The 25838-nt window shown below is 44.1% G+C and overlaps 1 protein-coding gene across 1 annotated transcript in view; it reads right to left on the bottom strand.

Moving 5' to 3' along the window:
- LOC126188164 (trypsin-1-like) overlaps nucleotides 1-25838 on the bottom strand; it is a 142437-nt gene that overhangs the window by 54129 nt on the left and 62470 nt on the right. Inside the window, exon 2 of the mRNA XM_049929682.1 lies at nucleotides 7047-7364. Within this exon, the coding sequence (XP_049785639.1) occupies nucleotides 7047-7364 (318 nt within the window). The remainder of the gene's footprint in view (nucleotides 1-7046; nucleotides 7365-25838) is intronic.

The following is a 25838-nucleotide window of genomic DNA, read 5'->3' as shown; positions in this document are numbered from 1 at the left end:
CGAGACGACTGGCGAGCTGCGTGAGTGTGTGTGACTCCATTCTGTGAAGAGTCACGAAAACCGTGAAATGCAGGAAGAATATGAAGCAACGGCAGCAGTCAGAAGGTGAGACATCAAATAAATGAATTCTGCAAATCCTTGGCACCCAAATAGTAGGCGCTAAATCGATTGCATCTTCCTGCGGATGCGTAACAAATTCTCACAGGCATGTATAGTTAATGAATATGTAGGTCTCCAACACTGCAGTTATATTCAGAGTAATTAGATTTTGCAAACAAGATATCCGGGCTGTTCATCAAAGTTTATCTCAGGCAGTTTGCGTTGAGGAAGAATTAATTTTACGTATATTGTAATTATCGGAAAATCAGAATAACGTAGCATATACATTGTCGGGTCAACAGAAGCGTCCGATCTTACCCGTCGGCTTTGACCCGTGACGTAAGCGTGTTGTGGTGTGTGACGTCATTACGGCGCGGAGTTTGATTTGCGATTGTGGCGTGTTTGTAGATGTCTTGTTTTTGTTTGTCGTGCTCTCTGGTGGTGTGTTCATGGTTTTCGTTTGTTTCGTTTGTTTCGTGTGGTGGGGTCAGTTTTCTGTTGCTCAGGTGTTGGATTTGAAGCGGAATTTCTATTAGTGAGTTAATGGTTAATTTAATGCTCATTGCTGTACGTCGGGTGAGTTTGTTATTGAGTGTATTTGGTTGTGGTTTTTTGTTCAGGAATGGATATGAAAGACCGCCTTAACAGTGTTCGGTTGAGGGCGATGATGGGGGAGACAGCTTTAGAGCTGATTAAATTTCTTCAGCTATTTGGCTTAATTGCCGAGGTCGTGAAGTGCGGTGTGTGCCGTGAACCTATGAAATTGGTTAAAGTTCCGGACTCTCGGACCAGGGACGGATACATGTGGTGTTGCCGGAAAGATGGCGTATGGCGTTCTGTAAGGCGTGGTACCTGGTTCGAGAAGTCTAGATTGGCCATGCGTGAGATTGTGCTTATTACGTATTATTTTTGTTATAGTTGCGGGCAGGGTTTTTGCGCGTTTGAGACTGGTGTGAGTGAGAGGACTGTTTTAGACTGGTATTCCTTTTGTCGTGAGGTGTGTTCCGAATTTATTAAGTACAGGGGTAAGTTGGGTGGGCATGGGGTGGTTGTGGAGGTGGATGAGTCGCAGTTTGGTAAAAGGAAGTATGGGAGGGGGAAGTCTGTGGCTGGTCTTTGGGTGTGGGGGGCTGTTGTTCAGGGGGGTGGGGGTACTGAATGTGTTTTTAGGGTTGTGGAGGGGAGGTCGAAGCCTGAATTAGTGGGGTTAATTGAGGAGTATGTAGAGCCGGGGTCCACAGTAGTTTCAGATGCGTTTTCTTCATATAGGGGGTTGGGTAAGAGGGGATTTAATCATTTAGTAGTGAACCACAGTCTAGAGTTTAAGAATTATGATACTGGGGCTTGCACTAACACAATTGAGGGGATGTGGGGAGCGGTTAAGTCAGTTCTTGGGAGGGGGAAGAGGCGCTCTTCCAACCTTCAGTCTCATTTAGATGAGTACTGTTGGCGGAAGAGTGTCCCAGAGGGCTATTGCATTCTTCGGGTTTTTTTAAGGGCTGTGGGTAAAATGTATAGACCGAAAGTGGTTAGTTAGGGTGGGCTGGGTAGGTGGGTGGGTGGTTTATTTTGTTGTATAGTGTTTGTGTGTTGTATTTTGGAGTTGTGGGGGAGGGGGTTGACGTTTGGGTGGGTTGGGTTTTTATTTTAGTTCAGTATTTTTTCGTTGGTGTGTGTGTGTGTGTTTTTGTATGTGTGTGTGTGTGTGTGTGTGTGTGTGTGTGCGTGCGTGCGTGTGTGCATTTGTGTGTGATTGTGGTGGCCAATCTAGTTTGTGGAGCTGGAACTTTTTTGAGGTAAGTTCCGTTTTTTTTTTTGGTTATTTATGTATGTTTTGTGTATTGGGTATAGGTTGGAAACATCCGATCTCACGCGTCGGCTTTGACCCGTGACGTAAGGGACCTACACATTGATCTGTAGCGTAGCCCTGAATACGAGGTTAGGTTGGGAGTTTTTTTTTTGGAATGCGGCCGCGGCAGCGGCCGCCTATGATTCGAAAATATTGATTTGACACTAATGAACATGTATACGTAATATGAAGCAATTTGATGAACATATTGATCTGTAGCGTAGCCCACTTGAGGTTAGGTTGGGAGTTTTTTTTTGGAATGCGGCCGCGGCAGCGGCCGTCTATGATTCGAAAATATTGATTTGACACTAATGAAGCCTGTGGGGGGATGGGGGGGCACTGCAGACTACCCCCACCGCATAACGACACATGATGATCAAATTTTGAAAAAAAATGAAAAATTTTTTCCGTACCTGCTAAACTGCATAAGTGCCGATGTATGTAGGTGTAAGGGAAGCTTTCGTTTCTTAGTTTTCTATTGGGGGATGTGATCGGTACGTTCTGTTGAGCTATATAGGTTAAGGGAAGTGTCCGATTATGGATAGGAATGTGTTTTTTGGTATTTGGTCAGTTTTGTGATGTTGATTTATTTCGTTGTTTTGCGTGGTTTTGAATGGCGGTCGGTGGCTACATTTCTGTATATTTAGTTTCTCCGCACCCAAAAACCCCTAATTTCCCACGCTTGTCCCGTTACAGTCATTAGGCTTTTTGTGAAACTTGTGTATTTCAGTGTTTACAATACGTATGCGATGTTTTTATATCCGCCATATTGGAATTGTTTATAGTCGTTTCCGCGGTATTTGTGACGTCATGGGTCAAAGCCGACGGGTAAGATCGGACGCTTCTGTATTTCCACATTGTCCTACGAAGTTTGTTTGTTATCGCACGCTGCCTCTAAGACGAGTTACCAGGGTCATCTGGTTAGAATCCTGGTAGTGATAAATTTTCGTGACCAGAATTTGGTAGGGAAAGGAAGGAGAGGTATTTCTAATCTCATTTGACTGCGTGGCAGGGGGCCTGGGTTAAATCTTTATTATCTGAACTGTTGAATGGATTAGTGAGTATGTGTGACGCTTTCGGTGATGATCCCACCCGACGGATGGTTGCGAACGTCAGTCTACTGTGCTATACAAGAAATCACAGTAACACAAATCGCACACACTTGTTACAATACGCTGAATGATTAAGCATTTCTATGTGGCTCAGACACCCAGTAAAATGAGTTAAATGTCATGAATGACAAGTATGCAGTTTTCATATGTTATTTGTAGCGGTTGTAGTCTCTTCTCGTTCATTCGTTACTAGCTCTAAACATTACCTACAATCCGCTAATTGTTATACATCTCTATAACAGACGCAGCAATAGCTGTTTCGTTTTTGTTGGGATTTAAGTGTTTAGAGACGCAAGTAACTACATTCTTTCAAGTCAGGCTTTCAGCAAATATCGCTGGTGACCTCTTCAACAAAGACAAAAACAGAGGGAATATTTAATTGACATCGGAAGCTACAGTTAACGGAAATAGCGTTATATGTATCCAGTCAAGAGTTGTTTATGAAAAGGAAAATGGAAAACAGTAGGAAGACTAACAGAGAATTTAGTCTTTAGAAGAACCCGTCAGGACGGCTTAGTCTATTCCAGAGAGAGGCGCTGGATACCAGAGTCAAGGAACTAATTTCAGCTGAAGTGCAGGAACGGAGTACTTAGCTCTTACGATGCGTGCTGCAATTGTAATTTCTTCCGTTTTTGTTCCCATTGCCCGTAGCCAATCGGGTAACATACGATAGCCAGTGAGAATCGCGGATTCTAATGATTTGTTTCGGCGCAAGCTATGACTTCACGCAAAAGCGATTTCAGTACCTCTACTTTCGTAATGAACACTAGGAGTGATTAGACCTCTAAGTCTCGCGATAATGGATGTAGGGTTGATTACTGAGTTTCGTAATAATTTTTATTTACGTTTCTTGGAATATTGTGAGATTTCTTGTTTTATTTTTTCGTATTTCAGTGTAGCTGCTTTAACTTGCAGGGCGAGACAGCGAGATGGCGCATAAATTGCGGATTCATTGCTAAACACAGGTTGTACACGAAATGTTCTCGGCCTATGAACCTTGCAGCCCGGAAAGATAGGTATGATGACGTACAGAGACTGCGCAGATACTTATTTGTCACATTAGTATTCGTCAAAAAAGTTGATTAGATGGAAACAGAATCACTATGGGAGACACACTGAAAATAACTTGTTTGTGGATTAAAAAGGTGTAGCACTAGTTTCATTGCTGAACACCTGCATTTATCAGATCATGCTGTTTAATGTTTCATTTTTTGCCGCGAAGTTTTATTGTGTAAATGGCGAGAGGCTTGAGGAGCTGAGTCGGTTGTAGAGACTGATCAATCTATGTTTGGCAAGAAGAGGTGTGAAAGAGGTGATAGGCGCGTTTTCGGCAGATGGGTGTTTGACGGCATGGAGTGAGGAACCACGTTCTTTGAAGTCGTTCGCAAAAGAACAAAACATGTTCTCCTGAATGTGATAAGCAATGTCCGATGGTCTTAGGTTTTTTAAAAGTAGTTTTACATGACTGAGCCTCAGCTAACGAAATTTCAATCGGATGGTAAACATTTCAAAACTTAGATCGTGTACTTTTTGGAGCAAACTCACTGTGTTGGTACAAGATCATTTTTCTGCGCATTAGTTTGAACAGTTTTTACTTCAACTAACTACGCAGAGGGTTAAGTCCTACTTGTTTGGATATATACGTGGAAGAAGAAGTGGAGTCAGGAAACATTTATTTATGCAGTTCAGAGAACGTGTTTCTAATATTTGCATTTCGGAATAATTAAATCATGCGTAGTCTTGCTTATGAAAAATGTTTTGTTGTTTTTTTGCGAATATTGCATGATTTTCGAGTATGTGGTTAGGCATGAACCTAAGAGCACAGCTTAAATTGCTGCGAATGAAATGAGCAGTAGTCCTAATCACATTTACCGTATTATTTCTCAAAACTTCTTTCTCTTCTTTTTTTTACGAATATTTCGCGTCTTTCGAATATGTAATTAGGCAGGAACCTTAGGGTACACCTTAAATTGCTGCGTGTGAAACGACCATCAATCATTTTAACAGTACTGTTTACCTAATTAACTTTACCGTTCCAGAATGAGATTTTCACTCTGCAGCGGAGTGTGCGCTAATATGAAACTTCCTGGCAGATTAAAACTGTGTGCCCTACCGAGACTCGAACTCGGGACCTTTGCCCGCGAAAGGCAAAGGTTCCGAGTTCGAGTCTCGGTCGGGCACACAGTTTTAATCTGCCAGGAAGTTTCATATCAGCGCACACTCCACTGCAGAGTGAAAATCTCATTCTGGAAACATCCCCCAGGCTGTGGCTAAGCCATGTCTCCGCTAAATCCTTTCTTTCAGGAGTGCTAGTTCTGCAAGGTTCGCAGGAGAGCTTCTGTAAAGTTTGGAAGGTAGGAGACGAGATACAGGCAGAAGTAAAGCTGTGAGTACCGGGCGTGAGTCGTCCTTCGGTAGCTCAGATGGTAGAGCACTTGCCCGCGAAAGGCAAAGGTCCCGAGTTCGAGTCTCGGTCGGGCACACAGTTTTAATCTGCCAGGAAGTTTCAACTTTACCGTTATTTACGAATGTTACGATTTTCGAGTATGTGGTTATCAGGAATCTAAGAGCACAATAATATGTGCATAAAAATTTACTTACGATATCACAAACCATGACTCCGCAAAAACGCTGCTCAAGATGCAGTTCACTTACGACCGCTCCCAATTAGCCCTCTTCATCTATCAGGATTCACTGCACCGATAGCAACAGCACGTCATTAGCTGCCTTTTTTGCTGGAAATATTTCGGCACTTTAAGTACATTTTTGGTATAATATACAACATTACAAACGAACAATATCATTCGCTACTGATGCCCGACCCATGTTTTATCGTATTTACTTCCCATAATTCTTCGAGCAGCTACCAACTTCACAACGCAATGTAATATGAGAGCTAGGTACACTGTAACTATACTTTTACCCTGAATTCGGCTATCTAACGCAAATACTTTTTTGTATGGGTCTTATAGCAACTGGATGATTCAGCTGGGCTCCACATACTACACTACTGGCCATTAAAATTGCTACACCACGAAGATGTCGTGCAACAGACGCGAAATTTACCCGACAGGAAGAAGATGCTGTGATATGCAAATGATTAGCTTCTCAGAGCATTCACGCAAGGTTGGCGCCGGTAGCGACACCTACAACGTGCTGACATGAGCAAAGTTTCCAACCGATTTCTCATACACAAACAGCAGTTGACCGGCGTTGCCTGGTGAAACGTTGTTGCGATGCCTCGTGTAAGGAGGAGAAATGCGTACCATCACGTTTGCGACTTTGATAAAGGTCGGATTGTAGCGTATCGCGATTGCACACCATCGCAAGCGCTGCTGTCTGTGATGCAGCGTCAAGGGTAACCGCAGCCACGGTCTCCGAGCTGATAGTCCATGCTGCTGCAAACGTCGTCGAACTGTTCGTGCAGATGGTTGTTGTCTTGCAAACGTCCCCATCTGTTGACTCAGGGATCGAGACGTGGCTGCACCATCCGTTACAGCCATGCGGATAAGATGGCTGTCATCTCGACTGCTAGTGATACGAGGCCGTTGGGATCCAGCACGGCGTTCCGTATTACCCTCCTGAACCCACCGATTCCGTATTCTGCTAACAGTCATTGGATCTCGACCAACGGGAGCAGCATGTCGCGATACGATAAACCGCAATCGTGATAGGTTACAATCTGACCTTCATCAAAATCGGAAACGTGATGGTACGCATTTCTCCTCCTTACACGAGGCATCACAACAACGTTTCACCAGGCAACGCCGGTCATCTGATGTTTGCGTGTGAGAAATCGGTTGGAAACTTTCCTCGTGTCAGGACGTTGTAAGTGTCGCCATCGGCGCCAACCTTGTGTGAATGCTCTGAAAAGCTAATCATTTGCATATCACAGCATCTTCTTCCTGTAGCACGTCATTTTCGTGGTGTAGCGATTTTAATGGCCAGTAGTGCAGTTGTTCGCCAGGGTTGGGGGATATACTCACTCTGTTGACTTTTGGACAAGGCAGCTCGTTGTGTGGTCGCCCTGGTGTCCCTCTGCGTGGTAGCGGTTGCAGCTGTGGTACGAGGCGTCGGTGCACTGTAGGCGGCGGAGGAGGCGGCGGTGGAGGCGGAGGAGGCGGCGGTGGAGGCGGAGGAGGCGGCGGTGGAGGCGGAGGAGGCGGCGGTGGACGGCGTGGCGATGCCGGGGCAGCAGACGGAGTGGCGCGAGCAGGCCGTGGGCTGCTTCCACAGCACGTGCCGGCAGCGGTGCAGCGGCTGGCACACGCCCGACTCGCCGCTGCGTGTGCGACACGGCGACCCTGAGGACCGGCCGTACGATTACTCTCGACTCTCACTTATCGTACCACATAATAGCTCATCCACCAAAACAAAGCGACTGACAGTCGAGCTTGTAAGAGGGCGACGACAGCTCTTCGCCTTGGACAATATGGCTATGGCAGCAACAGCTCTGCGTTTATTTTATTTTACATTTATAGCATTTTAACATAAAATACACTCTAAGATAAAGAAAACACGCACCATGTAGGCATTATCCGAATGGGACGGAAGGTTGGTTTGAGGGATAAAGGGACCAAACTACAGGGTAATCAGTCCCTTGTTCCAGACGCAAACAAGGCTCAGGGTAAAACAACTCCCAAAGTACGTTTGGTAAAGGAAAAGGTGGGATGGAAATCTGTAGATGTGATGTACAGTCTTAGACATAAAAACTGACCGCCGGCCGGCCGGCCGCCACTGAGACAAAGTGCGAGTCGTTCACTTAAGGTGTCCAATAAAACCGACCGCAAGTCCGGCAATCTACACAATCTGGCAACACTGTAAGATGCAGAAGTGTCAGGAGGAAGTGTTGTCTACTTCGGAGAGGTTGTCGTGGTGTCTGAGCCCGTGATCTACTGCTAATCGTCGTGCAGTCTAAACTTGTAGTCGCGTGTTCGCGGCCAAGTGTAGCTACTTTTTTCAAATCACGTTTCGGCCCTCGTCTAAAGTTACGAGTTTGACTGAGCATCAAAGATAATTCGTTTCACGTTCTACCCACCAGAAATAACAAATACTTCCAGTAACAATTACGCAGGACAGCTCGTGGCTGCGTCGCGATCAGAATAGCTTACGCTCGAGCGTTTCCTCGCGCTGCAGCGGCTGCCGGCCACCTTCCAGACACCACCCGTCACCTCAAATCCGGCGCCGCCCAGTTGATCACGTCACGGCGCGGCGCGGCGCGGCGCTATCAGTGTATATATCAACTGTCTTTTTCGAATTTGAAGTTCTAGTTATCTTGCAGTTTAGCATTGGATTTTACATACTTGAAAATCATGAACTTCCGTTAAGCGTTGCAAAATTGGGTCACGGGTGGAAAAACGTGTAACTTTTGCAACACAATATTTATTTTTGGTATAATAAAGGGGTGCGTGCAGAGGAGGCAGCTCGATTGATTTGAGCTGTGTGTGGAGCGAGTGCTTTTGGCAAAAATGCGCCAGAAAGAGATTCTCTTGTTTCAATAAAGGTCTTTCTGGTATGAATGATTTTTCACATTAAACAATCTGGACTACTGATATAATTGATGGGCTACCATTTAACAATCATGCATTTGCATTCAACGGGCAAGGTTCCGAAGTCTGGTGCAGGAGTACTGCATGCTCTAATTCGAAACAACAAGAATTAACGCAGTGACCATTATTGCAATTTTGCTTGAACGTCATCAGGTCGCTCACTGAACATTCCTATGCAATACTGTTACTGCTGACGAGTTATGATGCCTTTATCGGTAACTTCCTACGAAGGCATGAAAGGCTGAGCCCTACAAAAAGACTTAAACTGGAGAAAAGAGAAGTGTGAAATAATGTTTTCCATCTGATAGCTCTAAAAGTGTGCTTTGCTCTACGAATTCTTCCCAAGGGTGTGTGCATCACAGCTGGAATTTTTTGTCAACAATTAAGACATTTTTGTCGCAGTGTAAGAAAATCGATCGACCAAACTACACTCCTGGAAATGGAAAAAAGAACACATTGACACCGGTGTGTCAGACCCACCATACTTGCTCCGGACACTGCGAGAGGGCTGTACAAGCAATGATCACACGCACGGCACAGCGGACACACCAGGAACCGCGGTGTTGGCCGTCGAATGGCGCTAGCTGCGCAGCATTTGTGCACCGCCGCCGTCATTGTCAGCCAGTTTGCCGTGGCATACGGAGCTCCATCGCAGTCTTTAACACTGGTAGCATGCCGCGACAGCGTGGACGTGAACCGTATGTGCAGTTGACGGACTTTGAGCGAGGGCGTATAGTGGGCATGCGGGAGGCCAGGTGGACGTACCGCCGAATTGCTCAACACGTGGGGCGTGAGGTCTCCACAGTACATCGATGTTGTCGCCAGTGGTCGGCGGAAGGTGCACGTGCCCGTCGACCTGGGACCGGACCGCAGCGACGCACGGATGCACGCCAAGACCATAGGATCCTACGCAGTGCCGTAGGGGACCGCACCGCCACTTCCCAGCAAATTAGGGACACTGTTGCTCCTGGGGTATTGGCGAGGACCATTCGCAACCGTCTCCATGAAGCTGGGCTACGGTCCCGCACACCGTTAGGCCGTCTTCCGCTCACGCCCCAACATCGTGCAGCCCGCCTCCAGTGGTGTCGCGACAGGCGTGAATGGAGGGACGAATGGAGACGTGTCGTCTTCAGCGATGAGAGTCGCTTCTGCCTTGGTGCCATTGATGGTCGTATGCGTGTTTGGCGCCGTGCAGGTGAGCGCCACAATCAGGACTGCATACGACCGAGGCACACAGGGCCAACACCCGGCATCATGGTGTGGGGAGCGATCTCCTACACTGGCCGTACACCACTGGTGATCGTCGAGGGGACACTGAATAGTGCACGGTACATCCAAACCGTCATCGAACCCATCGTTCTACTATTCCTAGACCGGCAAGGGAACTTGCTGTTCCAACAGGACAATGCACGTCCGCATGTATCCCGTGCCACCCAACGTGCTCTAGAAGGTGTAAGTCAACTACCCTGGCCAGCAAGATCTCCGGATCTGTCCCCCATTGAGCATGTTTGGGACTGGATGAAGCGTCGTCTCACGCGGTCTGCACGTCCAGCACGAACGCTGGTCCAACTGAGGCGCCAGGTGGAAATGGCATGGCAAGCCGTTCCACAGGACTACATTCAGCATCTCTACGATCGTCTCCATGGGAGAATAGCAGCCTGCATTGCTGCGAAAGGTGGATATACACTGTACTAGTGCCGACATTGTGCATGCTCTGTTGCCTGTGTCTATGTGCCTGTGGTTCTGTCAGTGTGATCATGTGTTGTATCTGACCCCAGGAATGTGTCAATAAAGTTTCCCCTTCCTGGGACAATGAATTCACGGTGTTCTTATTTCAATTTCCAGGAGTGTACATCACGTCTGCTACTGTATGATAACGCACTCTGTTGATTTGAGAAACAGAACTATCCAGGAAATTGATAGGGAAGTCATCTCTCAGGCACTTGTTCCTCTGATCGTATACTCATAAACTTTTGTCTTTACTTCTCTTGAACGGTTAACCGTCAACGCAATTCATTTGTAGACGAAAATGCTCTTCAAATTTCACTGGTTTAATGACATCGTTTCTACCAGTACGTTTCTACAGGCGTAGAATTTGAAAAGTACTTTACCATTGTCAGATTGTTTTAGATATTGTGAAAGAATGTACTGTTGCTGATTAACTTCTCTTTCATGATTACTCTTGCGTTCAATAAACTAATGGAAAACGCAATTGAAGCATTCACTGTACTAACTTATTCAAGTCACTACAGAAACATCATGACGGCAGTCTCCCTTAATAAAGCATTAAGTGTCTGTAAGACGATTGTGTCTATTTTAACGCGAATTAGTAGGATATTACCGACTTCTGACTTCTAAAAGGTCTGTATTTACTCCCTGTCCTGTACCACACTCAAGTATTATGAAAATGTGGCAGTTCATAGATAAAATTACGTATTCACAACAACAAAAAATATGTCGGCAAAAACTAAAAGTGGTATTATGAATTTTACACTACCATAAGGTTTTCGCTCTGACGGTAAGGGGTACTGAAAGTGGCAAGACGAATTTTGCTCGAGCGTTGTCTTACGATTCCCTTATTGAGTTTCCATCTTCCTGCTTGTAGCTCTGCTACAAAAGAATTAAAAATATGGCTTTCAACGAGTCTCGAAAGGCGAACGAAAGCAGCTTGCACCTGGTAGGCAAGCACGTTGCCTCTTTTACTTTTTTATTTTTTAAGTTTTTGTTTTTACTTAATTTTACTTTTTGTATTTTGTATTTTTTATTTTTTGTAGTGTTTAGACCTCTTCCAATTCAGGCGTTGGCCCTATCACCCACACTACCCCCAAACCTATCTAACCTAAACAGAAAAACAAAGCTTGTGCCACCGCCACTTTAATCGTAAAGCTAACTAGGACAGTCGTGCGCCACCACTTCAGGCTCCGCCCACGAACAAAAATTAAATATGCCTCTGAACATTTTATTTAAAAAAAGAAAATGATAAAGGAAGGGGTAAAATACTTTATTGTATTTTATTTGTTGTTAATTTTGTTCTTATGTTTTTATTTGTAATTCTTTTTTGTTCTGTTTTCTTTCGGGGGTGTCCACAGCAGGCAGACGGCGGGATGTCTTGGTCGTGTTCTCGTTAAGCGAGGGTGAAACACCCTGTAATTACCGTTGATGTCTCTCATCATTCCATCACGTGCGATATATCAGTCTCTTCTCACACCCGGTACATCACAACGGTCTGGAGGGTGCGTAAACAACGACCCCAAGTAATTCGCAAAGAGCGTACCATACGACGCTTTGCGCCGTAAAATCGTGTAGTTGCTCGTTAAATAGTGCCAATAATCTAACAACCCTGCAACGCTCTCATTAAAAAAGTATGACAATGCCATACCCTAAATCCACACCGTGGCGTTATGACGGGTACTTGGGAAGTAAGTGACGTGGGGATGGGCCTCGGAGCTAACGAAGAGGTGCGGCAGGTGTGTCTTACTTACTAGCCCACTAATCCCTACGACAGATAAATCGCAACATAAGAGACGAGAGTAGTTGTATTTCCCGTGTGGAACGATTTTCGTTGACTCAAAAGTATTAACTAACATCCTTATTTCACATCTGATGAGAAAATCACATTATTCAGTTGAAATGACACTGTAATATCAAGTTAATTTAGCAGGATAGTTCTGTGCCATCAAGGAAGTAACTCGTCGGTCAGACATATTCTGCGTTGATGCCAAGTTTCAGTTATACTGTCAGGAAGGATACCAGCTGATGTGTTCTGTGAATGACCTTGGAAGTGACTATAGCTTCGTCTCAAAGTTGTGACTGGCAAGGGCCGAAATATCCTCATATTTCAATGGTTCTTATTCACATTTCTGTAACTAGGTTTAGGGGCTAGAGTGTAATTACTTGTAATACATCGATGCACTGAGTGAAAACGAAACGCCATAAATTAATAACTGCGATAATTATTTGTGTTTTACTGTCTTAATCGGACCGAAACCTTGAAAGCGTATTCACCAGACACAGTTCACAATTTTGGAGCTTCTCCAGTCGTCGACTTGGCAACATATCCTTGCTATACAATATTATTATTGAGATCACTGTCATTGACACACCCACCAAAAGACAGGCATGATCTGACTTCCGTTGTCAGCTTTTCTGACGGATATTCTGCCGTTGCTCGAAATGTGAAGACTTGGCGAATTCGAATATTCCATATTGTGAAAATCTGATGTTTCTATTCTTCCAGCACTAACATTCAAAAAATAGTTACAATAAGCGGGAGAAAAGCGCCTATGATTCAACAATTAATAATGCAGTCATAATTAGTAGAATTTGATAAACTCCATCTGTCACCTGATAATTGTGAAAAACTACTTTTTTCATCTGCACAGCTCCACCGTATGAACTCAAGGGTTTCGTAGGGTTCCTATACTTAATTTCGTTGTGATCGTTTTCAGTGACAGTAGAGGAGGAGCAATACCATCTGACTTGAAAGATAATTTTCTAGCGGGATTTTATTTGGCTACAGTTGCAGTAGCACAACCAGTGAGATATCAAGAATGCAAGCATTCACTCATTGCTGTAGTATAAGCTAGGGTAGAAAGAAGCAGGATTCCCACGAAGTAAACGATGAGAGACAGTGTAATTAATGTATAAAGTAACCATATCGCAAAGGTAAATTTTCCAAATCGCTGTCACTTACTAAATATGAATTGTTCAGAAAATTACAACTATACTTAGTGAAATGAGTAGGTTAATGCAGGTCCAGTCCGTCACTATCACTGAGTTTTCAAACATTTTCCGAATAGCACTTTATATATATATATATATATATATATATATATATATATATATAGGGTGTTTCAAAAATGACCGGTATATTTGAAACGGCAATAAAAACTAAACGAGCAGCGGTAGAAATACACCGTTTGTTGCAATATGCTTGGGACAACAGTACATTTTCAGGCGGACAAACTTTCGAAATTACAGTAGTTACAATTTTCAACAACAGATGGCGCTGCAAGTGATGTGAATGATATAGAAGACAACGCAGTCTGTGGGTGCGCCATTCTGTACGTCGTCTTTCTGCTGTAAGCGTGTGCTGTTCACAACGTGCAAGTGTGCTGTAGACAACATGGTTTATTCCTTAGAACAGAGGATTTTTCTGGTGTTGGAATTCCACCGCCTAGACCGAGCGAGGTGGCGCAGTGGTAGCACACTGGACCCGCATTCGGGAGGACGACGGTTCAATCCCGTCTCCGGCCATCCTGATTTAGGTTTTCCGTGATTTCCCTAAATCGCTTCAGGCAAATATCGGGATGGTTCCTTTGAAAGGGCACGGCCGATTTCCTTCCCCATCCTTTCCTCACCCGAGCTTGCGCTCCGTCTCTAATGACCTCGTTGTCGACGGGACGTTAAACACTAATATCCTCCTCCTCCTCCACCGCCTAGAACACAGTGTTGTTGCAACAAGACGAAGTTTTCAACGGAGGTTTAATGTAACCAAAGGACCGAAAAGCGATACAATAAAGGATCTGTTTGAAAAATTTCAACGGACTGGGAACGCGACGGATGAACGTGCTGGAAAGGTAGGGCGACCGTGTACGGCAACCACAGAGGGCAACGCGCAGCTAGTGCAGCAGGTGATCCAACAGCGGCCTCAGGTTTCCGTTCGCCGTGTTGCAGCTGCGGTCCAAATGACGCCAACGTCCACGTATCGTCTCATGCGCCAGAGTTTACACCTCTACCCATACAAAATTCAAACGCGGCAACCCCTCAGCGCCGCTACCATTGCTGCACGAGAGCCATTCGCTAACGATATAATGCACAGGATTGATGACGGCGATATGCATGTGGGCAGCATTTGGTTTACTGACGAAGCTTATTTTTACCTGGACGGCTTCGTCAATAAACAGAACTGGCGCATATGGGGAACCGAAAAGCCCCACGTTGCAGTCCCATCGCCCCTGCATCCTCAAAAAGTACTGGTCTGGGCCGCCATTTCTTCCAAAGGAATCATTGGCCCATTTTTCAGATCCGAAACGATTACTGCATCACGCTATCTGGACATTCTTCGTGAATTTGTGGCGGTACAAACTGCCTTAGACGACACTGCGAACACCTCGTGGTTTATGCAAGATGGTGCCCGGCCACATCGCACGGCCGACGTCTTTAATTTCCTGAATGAATATTTCGATGATCGTGTGATTGCTTTGGGCTATCCGAAACATACAGGAGGCGGCGTGGGTTGGCCTCCCTATTCGCCAGACATGAACCCCTGTGACTTCTTTCTGTGGGGACTCTTGAAAGACCAGGTGTACCGCCAGAATCCAGAAACAATTGAACAGCTGAAGCAGTACATCTCATCTGCATGTGAAGCCATTCCGCCAGACACGTTGTCAAAGGTTTCGGGTAATTTCATTCAGAGACTACGCCATATTATTGCTACGCATGGTGGATATGTGGAAAATATCGTACTATAGAGTTTCCCAGACCGCAGCGCCATCTGTTGTTGAAAATTGTAACTACTGTAATTTCGAAAGTTTGTCTGCCTGTAAATGTACTGTTGTCCCAAGCATATTGCAACAAACGGTGTATTTCTATCGCTGCTCGTTTAGTTTTTATTGCCGTTTCAAATATACCGGTCATTTTTGAAACACCCTGTATATATATATATATATATATATATATATATATATATATATATATATATATATATATATATATATATATATATGTCTGACCAGGTTCGAAACCAGATTTGTAGTGTCTTTTCTTTCGGACATGTTCGAAAGAATAGACACCACACGTATATGGATACACAGGGTGTTTCAGGAGGAATAGTAGAAATTTTTGCAGGTGGTAGTATAGATGAATTGCATATAAATATGTCAACTTTTATTGAGTACAGTGATACAGCTGTTAGTACGCAACCCTAACAAACTCAAAACATAGGAAAATGACTTTCGAAGTTGATTTTCAAAAATTCCCCACCAACTTCCATGCACTTTTGACTTCTCTTAATAAACCACGTGTAGCTCTTCTAAGGTCGACTTTGCGTTCTTTTATGAGGGCTGCACTATTCATAATGCGAACGACCAATTCGGCTCTTGGTATTACTTTTTCTTTGTAGACTTCGCCTTTCAATCATCCCCACGGGCAAAAATCCTAAGGGATAAGGTCTGCGTCCTTGCTGGCCAATAAAAGTGCCCATGTCTACTGATCCATCTTCCGGGAAATGTTAGGTTTGTATGATATGTCACCTGACGACTAGAATGTGCATGAGTCCCGTGGTGCTGGAGGAACATACGCATTCTTATAGCCAAAGGAACCTCTTCCAATAATGCCGGAAGCTCATTTTCAAGGAAGTGTAGACAACTGGGTCTTATAAGCACCAACAAACGAAACGAAAATGCATTGAATCCAGCAGTATGTACTCAATAAAAATTGGACACATGTAATATGGCATTTTTTACGCAATTTGTCTATAGTACCACCTCCTACAATACTTACTATTCCCCTGAAACATCCTGTATAATTATTCAGGTCTCAAAGGCCCATCGAAAGATGTCAGTGCTAGACTCACGTCATCGTCCGAACCCTCGCTGGAATATAGTGTAGCTGCGAGCGAGTGGAGTAATGGACAGGGATACCGCGTATGTGGTATGCGCCAAAGATGGGAATTTGAATCGGACGAGGTGCGTGTGTAGACAGGTCCTGCGGGGAGATTGACCGTTGCGTCCCGATAGTGCAATGGTCAGCGCGTCTGCCTACTATGCAGGAGGTCTACGTTCGAACCCCGGTTGGGCACAAATATTCATCTGCCGCCGTTGCTGTATTTCAACGCCATGTGACAATGTGGACGTCTCTCCTTCGATATTTAAGACGCAATTGTTTTTTGAGGAAATACAGGTAATTTGCGAACATTTGCCGTAAACGTAACGGGACTTGAACGGCATCCATTCCTTAGTCATTGTTTTGTGAAGGCGCTAATCTATGCCATATACATGCGAATCAGACTGTAGCGCATATTTAGTCAAATAACTAATGGTCAGTATACAAGTATTTACGAACAGTAGAAGCAGGATTGCAGCGAGGTGATCACTTAACCAAGTGCAACATAGAGTACATGTGTAGTGAGTCATTTCAGCTGCATAGCTGACGGTAATATTTGTCAAGCAATTCACTGCAGAATTAATGTAATACCCTCACGATGATCTCTGTAGTCATACTGTATCATTAGCAGCTCGTGAATGGAGTACTACGTTCGTTAAATCGATGTCGAATAAAGAAAAGCGACGACGCCACCACACTATCTTTACTTAGATAGTCAGCGCTAGATAATGTGCGCACAGCATTAACGTTACTGTAAGCATTTTGACAGCGTAACACCACCACATCCACTGACAGCCTGTACCATCATCATCACACAGTTGTTACTCACAGTGATTACAAGTTGCTGATGTTTGTCAAGAATAGCGGAAAACTCCTCACGACTGTGTAGTTCCATTTGCATTACGCCTTGGACAGAGAGAATCCTAAATAACTGTAAGAGGGTAGCCATCGAAGGGAAGAGTCCACGTATTGTCTCGAGTTGTTGCAGTTTGATATTAATGTAGTTCCCGATGGTTTCACACTAACGGGTTCTTTTGGCTATCGGGATACTCATATGAGAATTCCGAACGTGTAATTGCTAGAACACTCAACTACCTTAATAACACCTCATTTGGGATTGAATATGACTCGGAAAGCGACGTTAATTTGAAGTTTCCGTCTCCTGACGACTTACTGAATTAAGTCTGAAGTGCACTCACAGTTGTGGTGCCTGTAGAATGAATTCTGTGAAGTATTGTGGCAGCTGGCAGTCATTTCTGAATACACACAAGTGCAAATATCTTCACTGCTCTAGGGGAACTCGTCTTTGTTGCATTTTTTCCATACGGTAATTAGCACAATGGCATAAGGCTCATTCTGCTGAAGAACTTGATGCCCGCAACTCCTTCAATAAGAATCTGCGAGTGGTAGTAGTAATGCATGAAAGAAAACAGACTGTTGGACAAAAGAATGGAGAGCTCCCTGCTTTTTGCGTTTCCGATAGGGCCTACGATAAGAATCTGGTGTCATATTGTACTTCAGAATCCTAAACTGTTTATTTTTCACTTCATACTAAAAAGCTATGATATGAGAAGAGGAAATGACTTACATGCTTCTCAGAAACTTTAGTTTTTTGTGTTTATTTTCTCACTTCATACTGAAACAAGGACGTCGATATGAGAGGACGAAATGAAGTACACGCTTACAAGACATAATATTTCCTTGTGTACTACTACTGCGTGCATGAAAGCTCTGCAGTTAATTTTTGTGTGTTGGATGAATTTTGGTATCACCTCATATTACTTTATGAGAAGGTTCCTATTTTTTGGGATTCAAATAGAGTGGACATTTCATCACTGGTTAATATTTTGATGACTAATGACATGAAACCAGTTCCGATTGCTCCATGGCACCAGTGAGTAGTCTCTCACACTGGTTACTATAAGAACATACAGGTAGTGATGTCTTCTCACTGCAGTCAGAGCCAAGGTGATTTCTTTCTGTTTATGGCGAAGCGTCTGCTGCAGTGTCCACGCTCAGCCAACATAAACAAATCGCGGCGGCATTGGGCACTGCTAATAGCTGCACTTGTCACGAGCCGCGACAAGCGCGCACTGTCTCTGCTAGCGATATTATGGAGTTAATACAAGGTACTTAACGTAGTATGTAGGACATGGATTGGGTAAAAATTTAGTTTGTAGTAACTAGCCATTGCATTAAAATACTTTACAGTTATATTTGATGCAATATTTATTATTGCTTGTCTCTCTGATGTTAATAGTGTTGTTTCAAATTGTGCGTGAACACGCACACACGCAGACACACGCAGTCATTGAGTCCAGTGAAAGTGACGAATGCTGTCTGTTGAACAACACTCGCACCAATCAATTACGCAGATACACAGCGACCGAAAGGTGTCTCAGTTGTTAGCAACAAATTCCAGCTGTGATGTACACACACTTAGGGGAAGAATTCGTAGTGCGAAACACACTTTTGAAGCTACCAGTTGGAAAATATTATGTTCACACTAGTCATTGCTCCAGTTTACGTCTTTTGGTAGGGCTCAGCATTTCATGTATTAGGAAGTTAACGATAAAGGCATCGTAACACGTCACCGGTAACAGTAGTGCACAGGAATGCTCAACGAGCGACCTGATTACGTTGAAGCAAAACTGTAGTAATAGTCACGCCATTGATTTTTGTTTTTTCGAATTAGAGCATGCAGCACTTCTACACCAGATGTCTAAACCTTGCCTGTTGAATGCAAATGTCGCATGATGGTTAAATGGTAATCTATCACTTATATCAGTAGTCGAGACTTTCTTAATGTTGAGATTCATTCATGCCAGAAAGATCTTTGTTGAAACAAGAATATCTTTTTCTGGCGTGTTTTTCCCAAAAGCACTCGCTCCACACACAGTTCAAATATTTTTTCCACCTGCGACCCAATTTTGCAACGCTTAACTGTAGTTCATGATTTTCAAGTATGCAAAATCGAATGCTAAACAGCAAGATGATAACTAGAACTTCAAATTCGAAAATGACAGTTGATACATACGCTGACAGCGTGGCGCCGCGTTCACATGGGCGGCCCCGGATATCAGGCGGCGGGTGGCGTCTGGCTGGTAGGCGCTGCAGCGCGAGGAAACGCGTAAGCTGTTCTAATCGCGACGCAGCCACGAGCTGTTCTGCGGAATTGTCACTGGAAGCATTTGTTATTTCTGGTGGGTAGAATGTGAAGCGAATTATCTTCGATGCTAGAGCACTTGCCCGCGAAAGGCAAAGGTCTCGAGTTCGAGTCTCGGTCGGGCACACAGCTTTAATCTGCCAGGAAGTTTCATATCGGCGCACACTCCGCTGTAGAGTGAAAAATTTCATTCTAGAAACATCCTCCAGGCTGTGGCTAAAGCCATGTCTCCACAATATCCTTTCTTCCACGAGTGCTAGTTCTGCAAGGTTCGCAGGAGAGCTTCTGTGAAGTTTGGAAGGTACGAGACGAGGTACTGGCGGAATTAAAGCTGTGAGGACGGGGCGTGAGTCGTGCTTGGGTAGCTCCGTAGGTGCAGCACTTTTTATACAAGCAGTTATTCGGCTAAGCACTGATTGATAGAGTTGCTGGATGTCCTTTTGATGGATATCGTGCTCAATCTGTCCAACTGGCACGTTAGATCGTTAAAATCCCAAACTTTTAGGAGGGCCTTGTCCACAATGCTCGAAACGTTCTCCGTTGAGGAGAGATCCGGCGACCTTGCTGGCTAAGGTAGGGTTTGGCAACCACCGAGTCAAGCAGTAGAATTTCTCGTCGTATGCGGGTGGCCATTATTTTGCTGCAATGTAAGCCCAGGATGGCTTGCCATGAAGGGCAACAAAACGGGATATAGAATGTTGTCGCTGTGCTGTAAGGGTGCCGCAGATGACAACTGAAGGAATCTTGCTGTGAAATGAAATGGCACTCCAGATCATCACTCCTTGTTGTCGTACTGTATGGCAAGTGACAGCCTGGTTGGTATCCCACTGCTGTCCAGGGCGTCTGCAGACATCTTCGTTGATCACCTGGACTCAATTGGTAGCAGATTCTCATCACTGAATTCTACTCCAGTAAATGAGGTTCGAGGCCGAAGAGGTGTCTGGAGACGCCCTCGACAGCGGTGCGATACCAACCTGGCTGTCACTTGCCATCCAGTCTGACACCAGGTATGATGGCCTGGGGTGCCATTTCATTTCATAGCAGGACCTGTTTGGTTGTCATCCGTGGTAGTGATGGCCTGGAGTCCCCACCTGGGGAAGTTTGACCGCTGAGTTGCAAGTCTTTTCAGTTGACGTCACATTGGGCGACTTGCGTGCCGATTATGATCAAATGATGAGGACAACACAACACCCAGTTCCCGAGCGAAGAAAATGTCCGACCTGGCTGGGAATCGAACCCAGGTACGCTGCATGACACTCAGACGAGCTGACCATTCAGTTAAGGAGGCGGACACTTACAACTCTGTACACTTTACACGAGATAAATGTTATTGCGCATAACACTGTGTAATAGACGTCTCTGGGCTTGAACTGGACCGTTCACCCACACAACGTGCTCGTCCTCCATGTCACAATTCGACCCCAGCTCCCCACTTCCCGCTTTGCGACAGTACTATAGACAAAAGAACTGAGTGAGAAAACAATTATTTGCATGCATACCACCTAAACGCAGTAATGTTTCTGAAAGTCTTCAAGAGAATAATGAAGAAAAGGAGATCCAGAAGTGCTTTATTAGCGTTGTGACTATACTTAACAAAATATCTGTGTCTGCCTTAGCGTTTTGACACAAATTTAATTGTAATTCGTGATATTACCGTCACATATAGCTATGTGATAACTGATTCATTCTTGCCACCATTTAATGGTTAATTTCTTTTAGAGTTTACTGGGCACATTTGCGAGGAGGAAAGCCACCCAACTAGTGTGGAAAGGTCCGTTGATTTCTCTCGCCGGCCGGGGTGGCCGAGCGGTTCTAGGTGCTACAGTCTGGAACCGCACGACCGCTACGGTCTCAGGTTCGAATCCTGCCTCGGGCATGGATGTGTGTGATGTCCTTAGGTAAGTTAGGTTTAAGTAGTTCTAAGTTCTAGGGGACTGATGACCTCAGATGTTAAGTCCCGTAGTGCTCAGAGCCATTTTTGCCATTGGCAGTCTACATTTTATATCCTCTCTACTTCGGCCATCATCAGTTATTTTGCTCCCCAAATAGCAAAACTCCTTTACTACTTTAGGTGTCTCATTTCCTAATCTAATTCCCTCAGCATCACCCGAGTTAACTCGACTACATTCCATTATCCTCGTTTTGCTTGTGTTGATATTCATCTTATATCCTCCTTTCAAGACACTGTCCATTCCGTTCAGCTGCTCTTCCAGGTCCTTTGCTGTCTCTGACAGAATTACAATGTCATCGGTGAACCTTATAGTTTTTATTTCTTCTCCATGGATTTTAATACCTACTTCGAATTTTTCTTTTGTTTCCTTTATTGCTTGCTCAATATACAGATTGAATAACATCGGGGAGAGGCTACAACCCTGTCTCACTCCCTTCCCAACTACTGCTTTCCTTTCATGCCCCTCGACTCTTATAACTGCCATCGGGTATGCTGTATACACTCGTATACAGTAATGCTCAACGTAAGACCCGTTATCAGTCTACGGCAGCAGATAATTACATAATGCTGTATTGTATTCATGGTAATGACAGTCCATTATATTCATATTGTGGTACCAAAGGATGTGCTAAGGCCCATCGCTGTGAAAGTATATCTACAACATCTTTGCGGGTTAAGTGAGGGACATTTAAAGAGGGAAAACAATGACTTTGGGTTAATTGCAGGGATTATGTACATCTACGTAGATGTGGATGACCGGTCTGGAATTCACACTTAAGAGCCTGGAAGAGGGTTCATCGAATCACTCGTACTGTTCACTACCGTTCCACTTCTGAACAGCTCGCGGGGAAAACGAACACTTACATTTTTCCGTGAAAGTTCTGATTTTTTTATTACAATGATGATCTCTCTCTATGTAGATAGCGTTAACAAAACATTTTCGCCTTGGTCGGAGAAAGTTGGAGACTGAAATTTCATGTAAACGTCTCTCTGCAACCAAAAACGCCTTTGTTTTAATGATCACCACCGCAACTCACGTATCAATATCCATGACGCTCTCCCCTGGTTCGCGACAATACAAAACGAGCTGCTTTTCTTTGAACTTTTTCGATGGCTTCCGACAAGCTTACCTGGTAAAGAGCGAATTTAATAACGGTACATAAATAATTTCCAAAAGCATGCGACGAGACAGCATTTTCTATTTTTCATTTTTCTAACGCTTGAAGTGTGTGGGGGAACGTGAGCAGCAGAATAACGAAAAAGAACACGTTCCGATAAACTGTCGCGTTCAGTAAAACAGCTTTCACTAAACCGACCGGAATACTATCAGCTTCTGATTTACTGTTTGCGTAGAAGTGCCGCTATGTCAATGTCTGAAGTCTTCTGAACAGATAAAGGAGTTCGGATTTTTCTGGTGGACATAAGTCATACACGTATCACGCCAATACAACTCGCTAGGCTATGTTGAAACTGCCAACAGTATGTGACATGACGAAGATAGTGACAAAGTTCTTCAAAGTTTTTCATTAGTAATGCTTTAATGTTTCCGCAACTAACTTTCAAGGTTCATATTGATTAAGGTAACTCTATGACTGCGGATACTTAACAACTGGCCAAGGTCCCCTCCCCCCAAATGCCACACCAGCCGCTACAGTAACAAACAATGGACAAAGAGTTATAGATTAATCTAGTTTAAGACTGTTTATTTTAAAGTAACATTTCTCTATATGGATGTATGTATAAACGCCTGATGATGAACGGAACATGTTCGAAACGCGTTGTATTATGTTAGATTAAATATAAAATAAAGAAAATGACTGGTAGCAGAAATTAGAAATAAATAATAACTCTAGGTACAAATAAGGAAAAAGGAGGAGGGAAGATTTAAAGTTTAACATCCCTCCACGGCGACGTCAGTAGCGTGATGGAGCCTAATCTTCATCGCTACTTTGACCTTAAGCAATTTACGGAAACCATGGGACACCTAAATACAGATGAGAGGACGGGGATCTGAACCGAAGTTCTGTCAAATACGAGTCCACTGTGCTAACCACTGCGTCACCTCACTAGGTTTGAGACACAGAGTCAGCGGAAGACCGTAGCAGAAGCCAAATAGGCTAAGTGACAGCTGATGGACATACTTTATTGCATGCTATGCCCTCAGGTATTTACCTGTGCTCTTGTTTCATGTTCACGGTCCGACGTGCCCAGGCTCGAGGCAAACGTCACGTCCTTATCACAGGACTTTCCACAGTTTGACAACAGGCTACAGTGTAGACGTGACAAGAGAGATCCAGACAATCACGGTGGGATCTTAAGCTAGACAAACACGCAGGTGTAACATTCTGGGTACAGTGCAAGCAAGTGAAGTTGCCAAATGGCAACGTTATTAGTTCTCGGATTTGGAGGTCTATCAGTCAAGTAAGAGAGAAATTTGCAGCATTTACGTCTAGTGGTGCAATGCAATATTGACAATGTACTACAGATCAGTTTAGAACAAAACCGATACCTTTACGTCATAATTGGCTTTGCTCTGTCGTAAATTTCATTGACTGATTTCAAATACCATAAATGTCTGGGAATACCTCAGGGGATCCTGAAACATTTATTACATGCTGCACAAGTTCTTAAAGCAAGAATGATGAGAAAATCATCTATGCCGATTATTGAGTCAAATGTATGTTTTCGTACACAATAGCAGTTCGGCAACTAAGTCAGTTATCTCTGTCATGTCTATCTTGAAGCTCTCGTTTAAGTTTACGTTCAGGGCTCTACAAATATAGCGCTAGCATCAATAATTTTCCTGAGACTGAGAATATACCTCGGAATGAAATCTGACATTACTTCGGTACGTATGCAGTTTGGATGGAGATGATACTACACGATATGTGCTTTCGCTATTATTGCACATGGATCTATTCAACAATCTTAGTAACATTATTTAGGCGAAGTATATATACAAAAACGTTTCTTAAGCTTTGCTCGAAAATAGTAACCAACTACTAGAGTAGGACTATTTCTGCAACAATCCTTATCTATTCAGATTTTGTTCGACCACTATCAAGGTATTCATATTGAAATTAATAGGCTATCACCTTGATGTACGATTTCTGTAGTTTCCCTGAATTTCTATCGGCAAACGTCTGGTTGGTTCCTGCTATAATGCTACGGCCAACTATGTGTTCCATCTTGGACAAACTAGATCTGGGAGTGTACCAGTATGTATGAATGTTTTCTTGTTCTTAAACGGCAATACCATGATATCATCGACATCCTTGTAAAAGTGATCTAAGGATGAATACAGCTAGTATTACTATTACAACTGTAGGCTTGTGTAGACTTGCCGAGCCGGCCGGAGTGGCCGTGCGGTTCTAGGCGCTACAGTCTGGAGCCGAGCGACCGGTACGGTCGCAGGTTCGAATCCTGCCTCGGGCATGGATGTGTGTGATGCCCTTAGGTTAGTTAGGTTTAATTAGTTCTAAGTTCTAGGCGACTGATGACCACAGCAGTTAAGTCGCATAGTGCTCAGAGCCATTTGAACCATTTTTTAGAATTGCCGACGCGGATATATGGTTGCGCGTGGGGACCAGCAAGCAATGACTAAGAATCTAAAAAACTAAGCAATTACATATAAACACACAACAATATTCCAAAGACTTCGAGTTATCTATTTTTCATTTCAAAGTGAAAGGGTAATAGAATGCAGCTGACAAGCATCACGCCAAGTTGAAAATCGCAGCGCTGGCTCAAAAACTCTCAACAAAGAATAACGCACAAACAAAATGCGAGACGTAGTGAAGTGACCGTCAGTGGTCTAGCGTAGAAAATGTCTTGCGCCTTGTGGCAATATTGAACAGGGAAGTCAACTTGAAATTCTTGAAGAATGGGATCTCAGATGTTCATGTGAATGAAAACACGACGGAAGTTGGTGGCTGGTGATGTAGGGTGTATTTTAGAGACTTTTAGAGGGACTCAAATTCATAAACATAGATATGATGGATACATTTTGATTGGTAATATTGAGCCGGACGCAAATATACTCACCTTTTGGTAAACGCGCACTTACTGTGTCTCCGCTCTTTTCGTTGCAAGCTGCTGTTGGTAACGATTTCCATTATGAATGATGGGAAGCGAACACGACGAATCGTTAATCGGATGTGGGTAACCAATTTGAATTTTGTTCGTAATTCTCTATGCTTCGTAAATGACATTGGCCTGCTATTATGTTCCAAACTAACCACAACCTCGGATATCGTGACACGTTCGGAAAAGAAACATGACTAGCTTGATCGATTCTCATTGGCTACCCTATACTATTACCCAATTGGCTACGACCAACGAAAATGAATCGCCAACAGCAACACGGGACGGATGAGGCACTGACTGCGTAAGCGCACGTTAGCCTTGCTTTGAAACCGTCCCCACGTTCTCAGAAACTCTGAAGCACACTGTTAGCTCTTAAGGCCGTGCTGTCTTTTTTTCTGAGTGCATTACTCAGCAAATGGCA

Source organism: Schistocerca cancellata, chromosome 1 (assembly GCF_023864275.1).
Source record: "Schistocerca cancellata isolate TAMUIC-IGC-003103 chromosome 1, iqSchCanc2.1, whole genome shotgun sequence".
NCBI classification, from domain to species: domain Eukaryota; kingdom Metazoa; phylum Arthropoda; class Insecta; order Orthoptera; family Acrididae; genus Schistocerca; species Schistocerca cancellata.
This window is presented reverse-complemented; position numbering and strand designations above follow the sequence as displayed.